The sequence below is a fragment of the Adiantum capillus-veneris genome, chromosome 13 (genome assembly GCF_014529385.1).
Source record: "Adiantum capillus-veneris isolate H3 chromosome 13, ASM1452938v2, whole genome shotgun sequence".
In the NCBI taxonomy this organism is placed as follows: Eukaryota; Viridiplantae; Streptophyta; class Polypodiopsida; order Polypodiales; family Pteridaceae; genus Adiantum; species Adiantum capillus-veneris.
Genome location: NC_140943.1, coordinates 139,244,307 through 139,264,473, shown reverse-complemented (window position 1 = coordinate 139,264,473; position 20,167 = coordinate 139,244,307). Strand labels below are relative to the sequence as shown.

Sequence of the window (20,167 nt, the reverse complement as noted above, 5' to 3'; positions counted from 1 at the left end):
ATGCTAGAAATACGATAGAAATATATGATTTTATTTGATTTTTTGCAGCCATATGAGTGGAGAAGATCATTGTTGTGTAGCTGGCTTATCTTCTCCACCCATATTGCAACTCAAATGGTGTCTGCACATATGTTCACCATTGGAAATATGATCATAAATAATTCCAAGCTAATACATTTATTGACGTCAATAGTTACATATGTTGAGATATTCACATTCCCACATTGATTTCCATAGTGCTTGATCTGGACTTATTACCCATATTTTCATAAGTACAAAATATATTTTCATATTTTGTGATATGTTGAGATATCTACATTTCCACATTGATTTCTATAGTATTTGGTGTATACTCATTACCCATATTTTCATAAATACCCACATTGGCATTTTCTCAAAGAGATATGCATCTCATTGTTATGCACCGAGGGCATCTTCTACACTCATTTTGCATCTCAAATAGCAAAAAAATATCTGACAAAGCACGCAAACACTTGTCTGAAATCTAACTCTATGATGTGAGTATATCAAGAATAAGTCTATCATATCCTACATATTCATCTTTTAAGCCTTTTAGACATATATCTAGTTTTTTCGAGTGAAATAGATTGATTGCGCTCTCATCGGGTTCTATCAATCAGTTGGTCTCGTAGGTCTTTTTGAATTTTGGTATCACATAGCATCTTCATTGGCCCCATCTGGTCGTGATCACATGCAAGATCAAAGAGGTGCATTTTGGTCTCATAAGTTTATGCGTCGAGAACCAACATGCAAACAAACTCTCTCTGTATCTATATTTCTCTTTATCCTTATTACTCTGTGTGCCCGCGCGTGTGCACCACGCTCCGGCATATGTTTCTCTCAATTTCTTGAGCCTAGACCTCCCCTTAGGGCAGTCACTCATCAAAAGCTCCCTTTACATTTTTTAGTATCAGTAATCCTCCCCGATTAACTCGTGTGATATGATACACGTTTTTATAAGTGATTGCCCCGAGGACCTCCCCTCCTCTAATTCCTTTTTGGATTATTTATCTGCCTCTCTTTTGCTTATTCCCTGTGTGTATGTGTGTGTGTGTGTGTGTGTGTGTGTGTGTGTGTGTGTGTGTGTGTGTGTGTGTGTGTGTGTGTGTGTGTGTGTGTGTGTGTGTGTGTGTCTGTGTTTCAAAGAGTCAATGTAGAGAATGTTGTGTGGATGTGAAGAGAGAGAGAGAGAGAGAGAGAGAGAGAGAGAGAGAGAGAGAGATTGAATTATCGTCCACAAAGGTCATATATGGCCTATAGGACCAGAAACAAAACAGTACAAAGGATTCCGTTTGATACATATCAATTAAGGACTGAGGGTCCGTCGAGTGGTGGAAAAAAGATAAGGTGGGATGAACAAAAACCTAAGATGAGGTAGATGAGGAGGGGGGAGCCGGTTTCGGAGTTCGAAACTCTTGAATGATGGCTTTACCTCCTCGGTAAATTGCCCATTTCCCTGTTGTGCGTGCTTCTCGCATCTTTTCGAGTTCGGTCTTCTTTTGTTTGAGTTGGGTGGGTGAGAGAGAAATGAAATGAAATGAAATGTTATATTAACGTCTTCAGAAGGCCAGAATGACCTATGAGACCAAAAAGTTACAATGTGGTGGATCTGATACAAAGTCAGAGTAACAAAAATGATAGAATAAAATGCTGTGGAATCTGAAACAGCTAGGTGTGATCTAAGCAGATACGTGGGATAGCTAAATCACAGATCACAAAAGATCCAGCATCGGTCGCTGGCGGATCTCATCAATCTCCTCCATGGTCAATAGCCTCACCAGGTGTCGTGCATGCTAGGCCAAAGTGATCCGAATCCTCTGATGAAACCTCCGTCGATGTTGTGTAGTCCTCTGCAGTCGTGGGCGTCTGGATCTCCCTAGCTCGATCGCTCGGTCGATCAGTGTGCCTCCAGTGTGAGGCAGCGAGCTCTCTTGTGGTAGTAGCTCCTCCGGGTGTCCAGTGTCTGCTCTAAAGAAGTCTGTGATCCATCTCTGAGACTAGCTGACCTCTCCTCTCATCATGCTCTCTCTGTGTCTGCGCAGCTCGAGCAAAAACAGACCCAAGCATCTCCGATCCTCGTATCGCATGACTCTGGAGAGTGGTCCGAAGCCCTCTCTGAACAAGCAATGGAAGCGATGGCGTATCTCTTAGTAGACGGGGCAGTGGCATGTGTAGTGCAACTCTGTCTCAGGCTCCAGGTCACATAGGAGACATGTCCTGACCTCTGTTGGTACTCTGCTGTATCTCCCAGTCTCGATCCGCAGCTGTTGTGAAGATGTGCGTATCTGGCCAGTAGCACATCGTATCCCATGAGACAAGTGGGTGTCCATGTATCTAGGTCTCGTCACAAAACCGTCCTCCGTAAGCTGGAGAAGATGCTCTCTGTAGAAAGCCATCTTCGTGCCCAACTCCTGTGCTGGCTGTATCCATGTCTTCCTGATGTCTAGCTGAGTCAGGTCCTGGCGGATGAGCCTGGTAATCTCGGACTGTGTGAGAGTCAGAGAGGGTGCATCGAGTGAGTATTGGAAGGGTGGCAGTCTATCTATGCTGAACCCATGCGCTTGAAATCATGATGTCATCTCCCCATACCAGCATGTTGTATCTCCCTACATGGCTAACTGTCGAGAGGACTCAAGTGCAAGGCGGGCATATCTATTTCTGGAAAGTTCCCAGATGCGGTGTATGAAGGAGACGGATCTGGTGAGCGCCTCAACCACTAGTGGAGGGGTAGCTAGCTCTGCTCGTATAATGGCACGTGGTACTGAAGCCTTGGCTCTAATGAGTCGTGAGATCATAGAAACTAGTGGCTTCTCCATGTCCCCCCATCCATCAGTGCGACCTGTCCTCCCATGATGGTCCAATGAAGGTCCCCAAATCTCAGCTCCATAGAGCAATGCAGAAGCCACCAGGGTGTCAAAGAGCCAGAGCTTCGTCCGAGGCTCCTGAAACTGAACATGTGAACACATCCTCTCCAATCTACCCAATGTTGCATGGGCTCTGGTCAATCTAGTCTCTGCTGCTCTTCTCAACGAAAATGTTGGTCCACTGAAAACCACTCCATGGTAGGTGTAAGCATCTGTATACTCCACCGTCTTCTGGCCGTATGTGAATGCGCGCGCTGACCTCCTGATCCACTGCGGGGTCGTATTAAATACCATGACCTTGGTTTTACCAAGGTTGACAGACAAACCACTTTCATGGGCAAAGCTATGCAAAGCATCCAAGTGACATTGCATCCCCTCTGGAGAGTCGGAGATCAACACAATATCATCAGCATATAACAATAGTGGCATCCATGTTCCTGCCAGTTGTGCACCTCTATCACCATCCCTCTCAATGTAGTCAGAAACCTCATCCACATACATACCAAACAGAGTAGAAGAGAGCGGCAACCCTTCTTCACCCCAATAGTGGAGTGAACCGCTGTAGATAGGCCCTCTGAGGTGCGTACATGCCCCACTACTGACCTGTACAGTGCCATGACCCCCCAAATGAGCTCTGTGGTGGGTACTCCCATCTCCTGTAATCTGCGCATCAATCTAGCTCTGGGTACGATGTCAAAGGCTTTGCGGAAGTCCACAAAAGCTGCAATAGATCCGTCTCCCATGTGATTTGCCCTCCTCAATGATGTCTTTGAGTGTCAAGATATGGTCAAGAGTAGAAAAAATTCTCTTGAATCCTGCCTGCCCGGCTGCGCGTATCCCTTCCCTCTCTGCCCATCTACTCAGTTGTTGCTCAAGAATGGATGCGTACAACCGTGCCTATGTGTGTCCGATCATGATAGTGTGATAGTTCCCACGCTCCATAGGGTCTCCTAACTTGAAGTTACGTACAATAGTAGATAGGCTCCAAGTATCAAGCAAGCCCTCACACATGGCACGGTTAAACATAACTGCTAGGAGCTCTGCTAGTAGATCTCTAGCATGCATGAAGTGCTCATCCACTGCCCTGGCTCTTCTGTACACAAGCCTCTGTAGAGCCCATCTATGTATACAGAGTCCGTCTCCCGCGTGAAGGTGTAGCGAGTAGGAGCTGCCACCTGTGGTCTGTGTGCTACACTAAACTCGAAAGAGGTCAGCGACACAAGAGCATGGTCCACTGCCACACCAATAGGTCTGGGTCCAAGTGTGAGGTCCTGGATACTAGAGATGAGACTCGGCTGTGCCATGACATAATCCATTGTGCTAGCTCCATGTTTGTGTGGAAAGCATGTAAAACCCCCCTCAACGGGAAATCTCTGTAGGCCATTCAAGATGACCAATCCACGTGCAGTCCCCATGTCTATCAAGTGTCGTCCATACTCAGTATGCTCCCCATCATGTGATAGTCTGGATAGGCCTGTCTCTGCAACATCCAGCTCTCTCAACATCTCTTCTGAAGTATCATAAAAAACTGTTTGATGATGGGCAGTCCTAGCATTGAAATCCCCTAGAATGATGATGTCACCATCTCTAGAGAACTCCCAGATGTCATCATCCAAAATAGAAAAGGGGGACTGTCCTTTGGGTGGTGCATAAACTGACGTACTCGGGGGGAAGTAGCAATGTAAAGATATCTGCCTGTCTCTACTCTCAATCTCATCCACATGTACCTAGCTTGCTCATCCCTGCGAGCTATGTGTATCAATGGCTGCAACTCCTCCCTGAATAACACTGCCACTCCACTTGAGCCCCGCCCTCTGTGCTCTGATCGTGTCTCCTGTCTACGTGCGGTCTCATCTGTACCCACTAACGTGAGGCATAGACTGCCCAGGGGCCTGATGTGTCTCAGAGTAAAACATGATATCTCTCCCACTAAAACTTTCCTCAAAAGCACCCACATCTAGACGCATAGATCCATTACAATTCCAGGTAGCAACTTTGAGTGTGGTCCCATAGGTCTCACACCGTCATGTGGAGCGTGGCTCCAATATCACCACTCTTCCATCTCGGTAAAAAGCAATCTTACCTTTTTCCCTTGCCGCTCTAATCTCTGGCATTACCTCTTGCATATGCGCTATTTGTGAGAGGTTAAGGTCATCCCCGAGGAAGATGCTCGTTTTCGTAAGAGTTGGTCTCTTCTTCAAAAAGTCCTTCTTCGCTTCCATGGAGGGAAAACGAAGGATGAGTGCTCTTTCTTTCGAGGTTTCCCCCTTGCTCCCATTTTTCTTGTTGCCCACTCTCCAAGCTCTTGAGTGCCTCGGCTCATGAATCCCCATCAAAGCCATGAGTTCTTTTACCTCTTCGTCCACATTATCTGTCTTTAAGACCGCAAATCCTCACATGTAGAGAGCGCACACGCCTTCTTTGCTCCTCTTCAAGTGTCAAATTACTGATGGTGGATGTGGACGTAGTTGTTTCCTTGCTTTTCCCTTTCTTGGCAACCTCAATCCACTTCTCGGCCTCATCTGCCTTCTGTTGGGTCTTTGTAATAACGTCCACCCAAGAGGTCGTCATTTCTTTGTGTTGCTCTTCCCCCTCTTTGATGGCTCGCACTTGCTCTTTGATCGTGTTTAGCTCTTCTATTACTGAAGGTTGCAATTCTCCCTCTTCAAGTGTATTTCGTGATCGTGCCTCTGCGAGCTCCCTCTTGAGTGATGCAATCTCTTCGTCTTTGGCCGTCACCCAATCTCCAAGTGTAGCTATCTTGCTTTCTTGGGCCAACACGTGTTCGTCGAGCATTTTTATTGTGCCCAGTAAGTTGCGGTTGATCTTGGTAATTGTTTCAGTCATTTCTTCTTTGCATTTTTGAATTGCATCCTCTAAAGGGTCAAGCTTGTCACTTTGTTTTCGCATTCTTGGTCGCCGCAAAAAACGAGAGGGGAATTTGCGATGGTAGTAGGAGACGGCCTTACATGCCCTGCACTATGCATACATGTTTTCCCCACTTTAAGCATACATGGCATATGTTTTTGCCTTTCCTGCAATTTCTACAAATTCCCGCTTTTTGCACCTACCGATCTGCAATTTTGTAAGCTCTGTAAATTCTTGAGATTTTGAGAAAATGTGTAAATTTTTGAATTGCGTGCCGTCACTGGTTTCCTACAAGGTTTAGAAGGCTATCTGGAAAAAAATGCGTGCACCTGCCTGGGGGGGGGGCGGGGGGGGGGAGGGGGGTTAGACCTTGGAAATCGCTAGGCTGTGGGGACGGACGCGTAAAATGCAGAGGGGCAAAAAGACGTGAAAACGTGAGCGTGCAAGTCCGGGCAGCGAGCAGAGCGCGCAGGGCAGGGCGAGCAAGGGGGGGGGGGGGGGGGGGGGGGGGGTGGGGGTGCGGCCAGAGAGAGAGAGAGAGATGTTCTCTTGTTGTGGAAACTTGCACAAATGAATAAGCTCATGGATTTTGCAATTTCTTTGAAGACCAAGAGGACATTGACGTAGGCATGTTTTATATACATTTATTGAGTATAGGCCAATCATTGTGTGATTGACACCAAAATCATGTAGCTCTTTTCTCCAATTAGGCACTAGAATTAGTTTATAAGGAGCATCATCATTGGTACACAATTACTAGTAATGTTCATGGTACAATTAGTGAAGTTGATAGGCTTGCCTTTCCATGCATGCTTCATTTTGCTCAATCAAAAGTGCATTTCATGGTGCAATATATATAGAAAGTTTGTATCTCTACAGATATTCACAGACGACCTTAGAGGTGTAATTTTTTTATGCAGTGGTGATCGAGATAGAATACCATCATGTGCATTTGGATAAGAATCCTTCAAGCATCTAATTTTCATAAGAATTCTCACTTAGATTATATAAGGCGAGGGAACGTTGGATACTAAGCAACTCGTAGATTTGTTGAAGAATCAGATAAGTTAGTATGGGTTATTTTGCAGATAGCCACCATTGTGCCTTCCATCTCAAGATAAAACTTCTTTCCCAACTGTTTCACTTTTCACATACCAACCGACAAGTCTTTTTTCGGTTTCTGACAATTTCATCATCTTCGTCTAGGTGACTTTAGCATTATTTTCAGCTTCATTTGTTAGCTGATCTATAATACCACCTTGACTCGGCTGTGAGACCCACTGCAATGCAACTTATTGCTGTCAACCGCTTTGGAATTCAAGACTTACAAACATGTAATCATAGGATATCCAGGGCAGACAATAGATGATGGCTGCATGCTTACATGGAGCTAAGAGCACCATTTTGATTCATTTAAATCTCATTTACTATCAGGGCAGACCACTACTGAACTTCACTCTAGAGCAAATTCTTTTTCATATATACGCCGTAGAAAACCAGCAGAGTTATGTTGAGCAACAAACTCGTGAACTACCAGCCTGAGATACAGCATCTGTCCTTTGTGCATCATTAACAACCACCACCTTAAAATACTAATGAGCAGCATGCAATAACTCAGAAGGAATTCTGTAGAATTGATAATTGACCCTGGTGCATACAGAGAGTTGTGGTGTGATCTCAGCAGAAAACTTACTCTAAATTTAATTGAGAAGATTTGTCCACATAATGGACAAAAATAGAACAATATACAATTTTCTTGAATGAAAGTGCCATCAAATTGACCTCACAAGGTTTGATTGATAAAGTCGCTCTTTAGTATGATGGAGGACTTTATGCTCAAGTGATGAAGTATATCGCTAAGGTCTTTTTCCTGTGGAACGGAGTCCAAGTGCTTCTGCAGCCACCCTCTCCGTAGAACTCCCACCGCCTTTCACATAGACTTCCAATAAGCGACTTCTTTCATCAAAGGACAAGTGCTTCCCCAGCCCTTGAGCTACCATCTCCATTTCAGGCTGCCACAAATGATAAGCAGGCTTCATACTAAACCTCAGGATAATGGCAGTAAAAATGAAATCAGTATACTTACAGAATTAGCTCCTGGGGGCAAGGCATTCAAGATGCAAGACAATCGCACAAGCTCTTCCTCCGCTTCTACAACTTTGCCTTGAACACATAGGGCCTGAGCAACAACCAGTTAAAAAATTAATGGAGACAAGAATAGCGTTCCAATACAGCTGCAATAGCTTCAAACTCTCTTCAATGAGAAGATGCATCACCTCCACAAGAGAAACACCCTCCAAATGAAGGATTGTATAAGTTTCACATGCCAACGTGTGAATTGAAACAGACTCACAAGGCTCAGGCTCACTATTTCTTATGCTTGACACAAAGAACAATTGGTCCAAGAACTGTGTGTATTCTTGTAGACGTTAGAACTTTATTTGTTGTAGACCCTTGAGTGGCAGCTTGAGCATGTGCAACCCCCAGCAGGCCCTTTTAACAATAACCCCGTGCCATATTGTGGCCTTCCTCCCCTCCTCCAGCACTCCACTGTGTGGGATAACACAAAACTGCATACACCTTAACGCAATGTGAGACTGGGAGAGAGCCGAAAAGATAAGAGAGCACGAGACAGAGAGAAAACGCTAGAAGACCGAGAAGGCATCAGCCCCAATATGACCAATAGAAGGGTGACCCCCCTGTGAGGGCGCCCTCAACAACTACAACTAAACAGCCCAATAAGTGGGGTGCCCAAAATAAGGACAAAGGAAATGTCCAGCCAGCCACTATGGCCTGGCCCGGACCAGATGCAACCTAAATGTCATGCACATGGGTAGCCAGCCCGGGAGCACACCAGTCATACAAGTATGCAAATACCCTAAGTGAAGCAGCAAATTGGTGTAACTCTAACAACCACTCCCAACACCTGATGCTGAGAAAACCGCCAGAAGCCAAAGATGTGAGGCCTGGAATGAAGATGTTTGCTGCGAGATCCACAAGAGGACAATACTCCAGGAGCGTAGCAGTAGTGAACTCCAGATGTCAAGAAATCTCCAAGTAGATGCCGTCACAAGCAGTGTAGGTAACTGCCGTACTCCACTGCTCCAAGAAAGTCTAATCCTACTGATGAAGATCTGTAGCCACAGCCGCAACCCAACATGGCCAACCAGCCAATCCACAAAAACTCCACAGTAGTCAAACTAAGAATTCTGCACCGATGTCCCTCTATCGTGTGTTGCAACACTGATAGACTGCACGGACAGTATTCTCCAAGCGAGACTAAGCACTCCCCGTTTTGGTCGTCCTCTAAGAAGTGGGATAGCCAAACCAAGGTGTCTACGCTGTATTCATCCTCTGATAAGAGGGATGGTTAGACTGAAATGTTTGCACCGCCATGTATGTATCTCCTGCTTCCAATTCTCCTAGTGTCAACCAAAGCTCGATCCAACTCGATAATGCCACGAGACCGCATGTCAAAGTGACTATCTTCCGGGCTGGGAGATAAAGTTTGCCCAAGTCAAGGGCTGTGTATGTTGTAAGGTTACTGAGGATTAATGTAAGCAACTTTGAAGATAAGAATCCAAATGATCAGGAGAGTAGGAGAGCAATTGTACTGCCGATTGACCAGTCAGAACCTGTAAGATCCCCTGCATTTCGCAGGCAAACTCCCAAAGGAAGTACCAAGAGATGAAGCTCCACTGCAGTCTATAGATCAACGTCCAGAGAAAGCTGTGAGTCCGTGATTTGTAGAATTGTCAACAAGTATCCTCATGCAAACAATATCCAAGCAACGCCCTCTCACCATAAAAACTGAGGGTGTCAGACTCCAGTTTGTGATAGCATATCAAACTTGAGAAAGTCCGTATATTTCTCAGTATGGTGTCTTCGCTAGAGGGATTCAACGAATAACTTTATATTGACATGAGTAGCATGCGCTTCCAACAAAAGTCTCCCAATTGCTATCAGAATTTCCACCACATTTCCTTCTTAAAAACATTACAAGTCATGGGTGTGAGTCTGGTGATAATGTCACGAGGACGTGGCAACTACTAACCTTAGTTGTTGGTTTCTTTCCGATGATTATTATTTGATTTTTGGGGACCCTCTTTTTGAACTTGCAAATGGCCGGACATTGGATGGCCAGTGTGAAACGGCCGACGGCCGAGAGTTTCACCCGGAGACGAGAAAGCCTTGTCGCCACGAGTTGGTCGGGCCGGTCAGCACTGGAATCCGAGCAGTAAAAGGGTGTCTATGCTCAGTTCAAAGTCATTTAGGCCCCCTCGCTACACTTATAAGTCGGTGGGTACTAGGAATTAACTCTAAAGAGGCAAACTGGACACATGGCGGCTTGGCAGCAATTTGCCAGAAGCATCAGCTAAAGGGGGCGACCATTTCAAGAGGGAGCTGATTTTTACTCCCCAAGTGCTTTACAATGTGTGGGTGAGTAGTGGGTGCAGGTGATCACAGCTTTAATGGAAAGCTTGCCTTCTCCCTTGTCTCATGCAACGTGATGACTTGCTCTCGCGTATCTCTCTCCCCCCTTTGGCACATATGGTAATGTCCCACTAGATGGGCTACTCAGTTGACCATATACAGTTCTAAGGGTTTATGCATGTTTGCCAAGGCAAGAGCCTTCTAACAGGAACGGGAATAGCTAATTTCTAATCCCCCACAAGTATGCACAGTTCCATCGCAAAGGATTGCGAAATCAAAGAGTTTTCTCGCATGAAAACACGTCCGATTCAAAGGGGAGCTATTCCATTGCGTGCGGGAGCACCCGAGACACGCGTAGGCGTGCTCTCTCCGCTCGAAACGATCAGAAACAGAGAATTACAACCTGCTGTGGTTTTCTCCAGGTTTAGGGTTTCGCACCTAAACTGCAGGGAATCCCTAGGGGAGCCTTGGAAAGGCCTTGGGATGCGTGTGCAGGGCTGAGGCACCTAACAGTGGCAAAACAGAAAATCACAGCACGCTGAAATTGACCTGCAGCTCACCATATAGCTTCCAGAATGCGGGGAAAAGCATCCTAGGCGTGTACTTTTGACCTACGGGGATTTTACGTCGTTATGATGGCGAAATTGGGTCAAAAACCTGCGATTACAGCCATGGACAGGTCCGGACAGCTTGGTGGGAGTTAGGTGAAAGTGATCGGATCGTTTCTTTGCATTAAGAACCGAAAGGGGCGCCAGTCTTTGGGGCCAACAGGTGTTGGCGTCTGCTTGGTAGCACTCTAGCTTCCAAGCCGTGTGTGTTTGAAGTGTCAATTCTCGTTACAGGTCTTTTCAATGTGTGTGGGTGAGTAGTGGGTGCAGGTGATCACAGCTTTAATGGAAAGCTTGCCTTCTCCCTTGTCTCATGCAACATGATGACTTGCTCTCGCGTATCTCTCTCTCCCCTTTGGCACATATGGTAATGCCCCACTAGATGGGCTACTCAGTTGACCATATACAGTTCTAAGGGTTTATGCGTGTTTGCCAAGGCAAGAGCCTTCTGACAGGAACCGGAATAGCTAAGTGCTAATCCCCCACAGGTATGCATAGTTCCATCGCAAAGGATTGCAAAATCAAAGAGTTTTCTCGCATGAAAACACGTCCGATTCAAAGGGGAACTATTCCATTGCATGCGGGAGCATGTGAGACGCGTAGGTGTGCTCGCTCCGCTCGAAACGGTCCAAAACAAAGAATTACAACCTGCTGTGTTTTTCTGCAGGTTTAGGGCTTCGCACCTAAACTACAGGGAATCGCCGGGGGAGCCTCGGAAAGGCCTTGGGATGCGTGTGCAAGGCTACACCTAACAGCGGCAAAACAGAAAATTACAGCATGCTGAAATTGACCTACAGCTCACCGTATAGCTTCCAGAATGCTGGGAAAAGCATCCTAGGCGTGTACTTTTGACCTACAGGGATTTTGCGCCGTTATGATGGCGAATTGGGTCAAAAACCTGCGATTACAGCCATGGACAGGTCCAAACAGCTTGGTGGGAGTTAGGTGAAAGTGATCGGATCGTTTCTTTGCGTTAAGAATAAAGAAATACCGAAAGGGGCGCCAGTCTTTGGGGCCAACAGGTGTCGGCATTTGCTTGGTAGCGCTCTAGCTTCCAAGCCGTGTGTGTTTGAAGTGTCAATTCCCGTTACATGTTTTTTCAATGTGTGTGGGTGAGTAGTGGGTGCAGGTGATCACAGCTTTAATGGAAAGCTTGCCTTCTCCCTTGTCTCATGCAACGTGATGACTTGCTCTCGCGTATCTCTCTCTCCCCTTTGGCACATATGGTAATGCCCCACTAGATGGGCTACTAAGTTGACCATATACAATTCTAAGGGTTTATGCGTGTTTGCCAAGGCAAGAGCCTTCTGACAGGAACCGGAATAGCTAATTGCTAATCCCCCACAGGTATGCACAGTTCCGTCGCAAAGGATTGCGAAATCGGAGAGTTTTCTCGCATGAAAACACGTCCGATTCAAAGGAGAACTATTCCATTGCGTACGGAAGCACCCGAGACACGCGTAGGCGTGCTCGCTCCGCTCAAAACGGTCCAAAACAGAGAAGTACAACCTGCTGTGTTTTTCTACAGGTTTAGGGTTTCGCACCTAAACTGCATGGAATCGCCAAGGGAGCCTCGGAAAGGCCTTGGGATGCGTGTGCAGGGCTGTAAGCACCTAACAGTGGCAAAACAAAAAATTACAGCACGCTGAAATTGACCTGCAGCTCACCGTATAGCTTCCCGAATGCTGGGAAAAGCATCCTAGGCGTGTACTTTTGACCTACATGGATTTTGCGCCATTATGATGGCGAAATTGGGTCAAAAACCTGCGATTACAGCCATGGACAGGTCCGGACAGCTTGGTTGGAGCTTGGTGAAAGTGATCGGATCGTTTCTTTGCGTTAAGAATAAAGAAATACCGAAAGGGGCGCCAGTCTTTGGGGCCAACAGGTGTCGGCATTTGCTTGGTAGCGCTCTAGCTTCCAAGCCGTGTGTGTTTGAATTGTCAATTCCCGTTACATGTTTTTTCAATGTGTGTGGGTGAGTAGTGGGTGCAGGTGATCACAGCTTTAATGGAAAGCTTGCCTTCTCCCTTGTCTCATGCAACGTGATGACTTGCTCTCGCGTATCTCTCTCTCCCCTTTGGCACATATGGTAATGCCCCACTAGATGGGCTACTAAGTTGACCATATACAATTCTAAGGGTTTATGCGTGTTTGCCAAGGCAAGAGCCTTCTGACAGGAACCGGAATAGCTAATTGCTAATCCCCCACAGGTATGCACAGTTCCGTCGCAAAGGATTGCGAAATCGGAGAGTTTTCTCGCATGAAAACACGTCCGATTCAAAGGAGAACTATTCCATTGCGTACGGAAGCACCCGAGACACGCGTAGGCGTGCTCGCTCCGCTCAAAACGGTCCAAAACAGAGAAGTACAACCTGCTGTGTTTTTCTACAGGTTTAGGGTTTCGCACCTAAACTGCATGGAATCGCCAAGGGAGCCTCGGAAAGGCCTTGGGATGCGTGTGCAGGGCTGTAAGCACCTAACAGTGGCAAAACAAAAAATTACAGCACGCTGAAATTGACCTGCAGCTCACCGTATAGCTTCCCGAATGCTGGGAAAAGCATCCTAGGCGTGTACTTTTGACCTACATGGATTTTGCGCCATTATGATGGCGAAATTGGGTCAAAAACCTGCGATTACAGCCATGGACAGGTCCGGACAGCTTGGTTGGAGCTTGGTGAAAGTGATCGGATCGTTTCTTTGCATTAAGAACAAAGAAATACCGAAAGGGGCGCCAGTCTTTGGGGCCAACAGGTGTCGGCATTTGCTTGGTAGCGCTCTAGCTTCCAAGCCGTGTGTGTTTGAATTGTCAATTCCCGTTACATGTTTTTTCAATGTGTGTGGGTGAGTAGTGGGTGCAAGTGATCACAGCTTTAATGGAAAGCTTGCCTTCTCCCTTGTCTCATGCAACGTGATGACTTGCTCTCGCGTATCTCTCTCTCCCCTTTGGCACATATGGTAATGCCCCACTAGATGGGCTACTAAGTTGACCATATACAATTCTAAGGGTTTATGCGTGTTTGCCAAGGCAAGAGCCTTCTGACAGGAACCGGAATAGCTAATTGCTAATCCCCCACAGGTATGCACAGTTCCGTCGCAAAGGATTGCGAAATCGGAGAGTTTTCTCGCATGAAAACACGTCCGATTCAAAGGAGAACTATTCCATTGCGTACGGAAGCACCCGAGACACGCGTAGGCGTGCTCGCTCCGCTCAAAACGGTCCAAAACAGAGAAGTACAACCTGCTGTGTTTTTCTACAGGTTTAGGGTTTCGAACCTAAACTGCATGGAATCGCCAAGGGAGCCTCGGAAAGGCCTTGGGATGCGTGTGCAGGGCTGTAAGCACCTAACAGTGGCAAAACAAAAAATTACAGCACGCTGAAATTGACCTGCAGCTCACCGTATAGCTTCCCGAATGCTGGGAAAAGCATCCTAGGCGTGTACTTTTGACCTACATGGATTTTGCGCCATTATGATGGCGAAATTGGGTCAAAAACCTGCGATTACAGCCATGGACAGGTCCGGACAGCTTGGTTGGAGCTTGGTGAAAGTGATCGGATCGTTTCTTTGCATTAAGAACAAAGAAATACCGAAAGGGGCGCCAGTCTTTGGGGCCAACAGGTGTTGGCATCTGCTTGGTAGAGCTCTAGCTTCCAAGCCGTGTGTGTTTGAAGTGTCAATTCCCGTTACAGGTTTTTATTCGCAAAGTTTCTTTGTGTCCTAAAGTCTAAAGTAAAGTTTCGGGTGAAAGCCAAAGTCTACCGCCCTACGGGCCAATTTCAGACAATGTATACACGACATCAAGATAGCAATGTCCCTGGTTCAGGATCCCCTTAAGTTTCCCTCTTTCAACTATACACTGAATAGAAATTTTGCGAAGGTTGTTTAGATTTTGTGTTTCTTGTTTTGGGTCACGCTTTGGTTGCAAAGAAAAAACGATCATGTGGAATCTAAGTGTAGCCAAAGTAAAATGGAGAATCATGTCAAATCTAACGTACTAATGGACAAAAACTTGAACTAAACCCAAAGGCACAATCAGTTTCAATAGCAGACTCAAAGGAGGAAGTAAGCTAAGAAGATGCATGGACCTACTCTGTTGTTGCTAAATTAGCTTTATCTTTAAGAAATATAATTCTAAATGAATAACTGGATCCCTAAGTGAGAGGGTTTTCTTGCTTGAGACATCCGAGTACGGATATTCCTAATGCGTCATTCAAAGGAATGACGAGAGCCCTTTGAAATTGAACATCTGCTTGGCCACCCAGAACGAATACTTCTGACGCGTCACCTAGGATATAGAGCATGGACAAGAAGTATTTGACCATCCGGAACAGATATCTCTGATGCATCATGGGATGGGAGACATAGAGCATCACAAAGGAGTTGTTCCGTAAGTTCGGTGATAGAAAGCCTAAGTGATTGGTATTTCTAATGCGTCCACAGTCTGAGTAGATTCCCCATTTGAGTTAGAATTGCGCACAAGAGGCAAGCACTTGAATGAAGATGGGTTGTGAGTAGCTTTTTGAGTGCTTCTCGGGAAACCAAATGCTTTTCCGTAAAGGAGTCTATGTTGGCATTGCATTTGTGCAAGAGACTCCATCCAAGGACACCTCGGTTGTGTTCATGTAAGTAAACTTTTCAGCTTATAAGTTTTATTGAATTTATAGCAGGTTCATACCATTTCTGATAGTGCAAAGATAATAAGTTGGGCAGCCACTTAACAAAATTTATGAGGCGCACCCAATCTACTGCTATTCTTGGCAGAAATCAACCTCTTTCTCTCTCTTTATAGCTGCAGACAGCAAGCGATCCTATTTCAGCCCCAAAAAAAGCAAGGCGTCCCAAACTCAGTCCTCTATTCATGTTGGCTGCCAGTAGCTATAAAAGCGTCCCCCCCTCTCACTCTCACGGAAACAGAAGGCGCCAGAGATATCATGATGTTGTTGCAGATTTCAGCCAAGAAGATGATGTTGCCAAGGGCTCCTATGGCTGCCCCAAGTGTACCACATGTTTCCATGACCGAGTAGAAGAGTTCCATCGCAAAGAAGAACCTCCGATAAGTGTTTGTTGGTTGATCTTCTATGACAAATACCAGTTTTCCCTCCATAAGTTTGTAACCAACCGCAGCATGGTCCATAAGTTTTTGCATAGTAGATACTTGTTTAGACAAACAATATTCTTGTAAAACTCATGACAGTCCAATGGTATAACGTTCGCAACTTATCCTCCAAGGTTATCAGCTCAAAGAAAAAAATCGAAAGGTAAACGTTGAGGAACCTTTGGTTGTAGTCCTCCATGGTTTCAATAGCAAGCATTTTCAAGTTACCCCAATGTGCCAGAAGTTGTACTTCAAATAGGGATGTCATGTGGCTCCGGGCAAAAATATTTTTGAAAGCTTGCTAAGTCCTTGGAGCATGTGGCTTGGTAGCTATACAACTCCACCATTGTATAGCATTATCCTTGAGAAACCTGGTGGCTCAAGAGATCTTTGATTCTTTTGTGTAGTTCCCCAGGGCATAGATAGTATCAGACTGCTGTACGAACTATAAACCTTTCTTTCTATCTTTCAGTCTTGAAACTGTGAAAAATTTACTATAGATCCCCCATCCTTGAAGTCCTTAGGCTGATGCGGTGCAAAGCAAGGATATGGGTAGTAGTGGTAGGTATGCATGCGGACTCTAATCTTTATATCCAGGTGGCAGTGGGGGAGGTGGTGGCAAAGGCGGTTACACAGGGTCGACATCAGATGGTTGCACCATGTTTCTGAAAACTTCCCCAATCAAAATAGAGGATTGAGTAGGTTGTTTCAAACTGCTGCACGAACTATAAACCTTTCTATCTTTTACTCCTGAAAATGTGAAAACTTTTATTGTAGATCCCCCATCCTTCAAGTCCTTAGGCTTATGCAATGCAAAGCCAGGATATGGGTAGTAAGGGTAGGCATGCGGACTCCAATCATTATATCCATGTGGCCGTAGGGAAAGTGGTGGCAAAGGTGGTTGCACAGGGTCGACATCAGATGGTTGCACCATGTTTCTGAAAACTCCCCCAATCGGAATTCAGGACTGAGTAGGTTGTCGGTTAGAGGCCCTTGCGCTTTCTGGTGCCGAAAGAAGAGGAACAGCCTGAGGCAACAGAGAAGGCAACATGTAGTTCAAAAACTGTGGAAAGCTCTATAGAATTGGGAGGTTCTGCTAAGAATGCCTCGAGAGTATGACGCAGAGTTCGTCAAGGAAGAACGGCAGATAGTCTATGGAATCCAGAAACGCCATCTTGCTTTGTCGGTTCTTGGGAGGACCAGTATGCTTTCAGAAAAGCACATGACTGAATCTCTGATACTACTATGATGGGGCGGCACCACGTGCCAACTGAAAAGAACAGACTGAAAAGACTTTAGGCACCTCAAAACATTGTATATATGAGATTCATGATATGTTGCTTGTCTATCACACTTGGATCTTGCGATTGATGGAAGAACCTAAAACACAATCAGCCATATGGCCACCTGGAAGATAAGGACAAAGGGTCCCTTTTTCAGAAAGAGAGGGGCAAGTGGTAGCCTTTGCCTGGCCAGTGCTATGGCAGACCAACCACGGGAGAGACACTGCCAGAAGCCCCCTCACCTGGCACTAAGCACACACGCATCAACAACACACACACACATGTGCAAGGGCAAGGCGATATCACTTCTTACACACACACACCCAAATCTTGGCCTCAGATGACACAATGCAGTTAATCAAATAATCCCAACGAAGGGGGATGTTTACGAACAAACGTGCATGAAAACATATAAAAGAAAGAGAATAGATACTATACCCAGGCTTGCAAGAAGGTAGATCTTGTCCGGGCTGCGATAGCTGCATTGACCATAATGGCAGCCCGTTCAGCATCCAAGTGGATACTGCTCGCTAACCCAGCTAAAAAATCAGGTGCTTTTTCACCACCCAGATCCATGCCCAGGTTTCCAGACCTAAAAACAATAGCGCGTGCTTCAGATTGAAATGAACCTTCTAGAAAAATGATAACTTATTAGAACAAGTACAGGACGAGTAAGCAAGAATGATAAAGCAAAGAATTATTACCTACCACAAGAGGACAATGCCATATTGACTGCAGCTCTGTAAAAAGAATCACGAACATATGCTGAATCAAATGAACCACTGGATCCAGAATACTTGCACATTCGATACAGCTGTGACATCACAAAGAACATTGGTTGCATGAGTGGGAATAAAGACCCTCAATCCTAACTTAGCAAGTTACTAAAATTGCAAATACCTGCAGAATGTCATCTGCTTCAAAATCCTTGCCGGTTGTCCGTTTCTCAATTATCACTGAATTGGCCCAGATAAGAAATGGAGTTTTTGCAATTACTCATCTGAAGATGTTGAAATGCAGAAGAAGACACAAGCAAAACCTCAAATGTCTAGAGATTTATGAATGCAATTGAGCAAATTATGACAAGAATCACATATAAACACATTACAAGTGGCCACTATGTATATACATCACATTCTTTTTCAAAAAAACAAACTTTCAACAACATCTTATTCCTTTGCTTTGAGACAATATCGCCAAACAAGAAAAGTAATGTGCGACCCTTCCTGGAATACAATTGCATTCTTTTGTGCACAACTCATCCACTCAATTTGCCGAATTCAATCAGGTTTTGATCTTATGCAATAATCATTTTAAACAATCCCTAAATATATTTCTGATACTTTTTGCTTACTCTTCAAAAGTGAGGAAGCTTTTTCTTGAGTTGCATCGTCCCTGACATGAGAGGAAGTTCGCAACGGTGAAACGGCAGACGGCCACCAATAGGGCAACTTGCTGTCAATTTTTCTTGAAGACTTGCTCTCTTTTGATTTCATAATATCCCTCTCAGAGCGAGAGATTTCAACCATATCCAATGGATTCAACTTCCTCCTTGTACTCTCCAAGTTTTGTTTTTCCTTCCTGGCTCTTTGATCACTGATACCACTCTTGCCCACAAAAACCTCACGCCCACCGAGGCTCCTATCCCTTTTGATCACAGAGCGCGGACCAAAGCTCTCTTCCCAACCCCAATGATATTTCTTGGCTGCTGTAGTCAAAAGTTTCCACGCAGTGATAAGCAAGGCTGTCCACAGCAGAGCAGTAAGAGCAAAGTCGATGCTCGATCGTCGTAGGGATATGACAACACGCCTATCTTTTTGAATAGAAACACTGGAGCGCAAGTCATCCAAAAACATGCAACCGTCATTCATCATAACCTTGCCTAGCCTAACAGCTCGCACAGCAGATGCATGAATGGACCTTCTTGCAGAATCTGCAAAAGCTTCTGCCCTCTGTTTTACATGTTGGAAATCTAAAGTTAAGACTACGCTGTCGTCATCAGAACCCAAGTCCCGGCTCTTCTCTCCGGAGTTTCCCACATTGCGAAAGAAATCTTTGGGTCTGCTCTCAAAGCCCGTTTCTCTCCTTCTAAGGTGCCTTCTCATGCTACGGCAGAAGACTCCTATGCGAATAGAGTCTCTTCGTCTCCGGTGCTTTCTTGTGCTGAAACAAACATGTGAGAGCCCTCTCACGGAAAGCCAGTAAGGAAAGATGGATGAACGTAAGGATGAATTGCGCGCAGCGGGCTGTGAGCTGCAGTCCATGAGCCCGCAGCAAAGAGCCAGTAACCAAGGATTGCATTTGGACTAAAAGTTAGTGGTACGAAATTGAGAGAGACGTTCCCCAAGAAAAGAGTCCTATGAAAACAAGTGATAAAATCAAGAGGCCTGCCAATAAATGAAACAAATTAAGAACATGGAAGGGAAACACAAATGCGCAAGGACGTAAGTCACATTGATTGAAAAAATGATTAGCAATTTACATTACAGAATATCGGCCTCAATGAAGGGTTGAAGAGTAGCAAAATTTCGTCCTTTGAGGATAAAGGTAGGCATAGAATATGGAAACATGGTTTGTTTTTGTGGAGAGGATGAGGGAAGGGAGAGATGACGAAAAAAAGGGAGAGAGGGAGGGAGGAAGAGAGGTATAAGAATCATTTAGGAATGATTAGATGTGTGGATGAATGATCGGACCAGAAGCAAAACCGTGTGTCTGTGATGAATGATGCAGGGGGATTTTTTGCTTTGTTTCTTGGAGGCATAGAATGTCAGAACTTGTAAAATTCAAATTCTCTTTGATATGTTTGAGATATTTGTGATTAGAAACGATGTTCAATGATTGAATGATATGATGTGTGTGTTTATATGCGAATGAAAATTTTATCAAATACTCCCATTTGGCATCATTGTTGAAGCAGTCAAGCTCATCAAGCACAATTTTGTCGACTTTGATTTGAGTTGGATGAATTAGATTGAGAATGTGGAGGTTTGAT

At 45.3% G+C, this 20,167-nt stretch overlaps 1 protein-coding gene across 1 annotated transcript; it reads right to left on the bottom strand.

Moving 5' to 3' along the window:
• Positions 1–7,363: 7,363 nt before the first annotated feature.
• On the bottom strand, positions 7,364–19,490 carry LOC147444957 (phosphoribosylformylglycinamidine synthase). Its single transcript, XM_086527467.1, has 6 exons — positions 18,530–19,490; positions 18,076–18,131; positions 17,880–17,989; positions 17,614–17,767; positions 7,840–7,932; positions 7,364–7,765 (listed from the first exon to the last, which is right to left on the bottom strand). Exons 1-6 carry the CDS (start codon positions 19,437–19,439, stop codon positions 7,610–7,612), a joined length of 1,479 nt encoding a protein of 492 aa, XP_086383593.1. The 5' UTR covers positions 19,440–19,490; the 3' UTR covers positions 7,364–7,609.
• Positions 19,491–20,167: the final 677 nt, after the last annotated feature.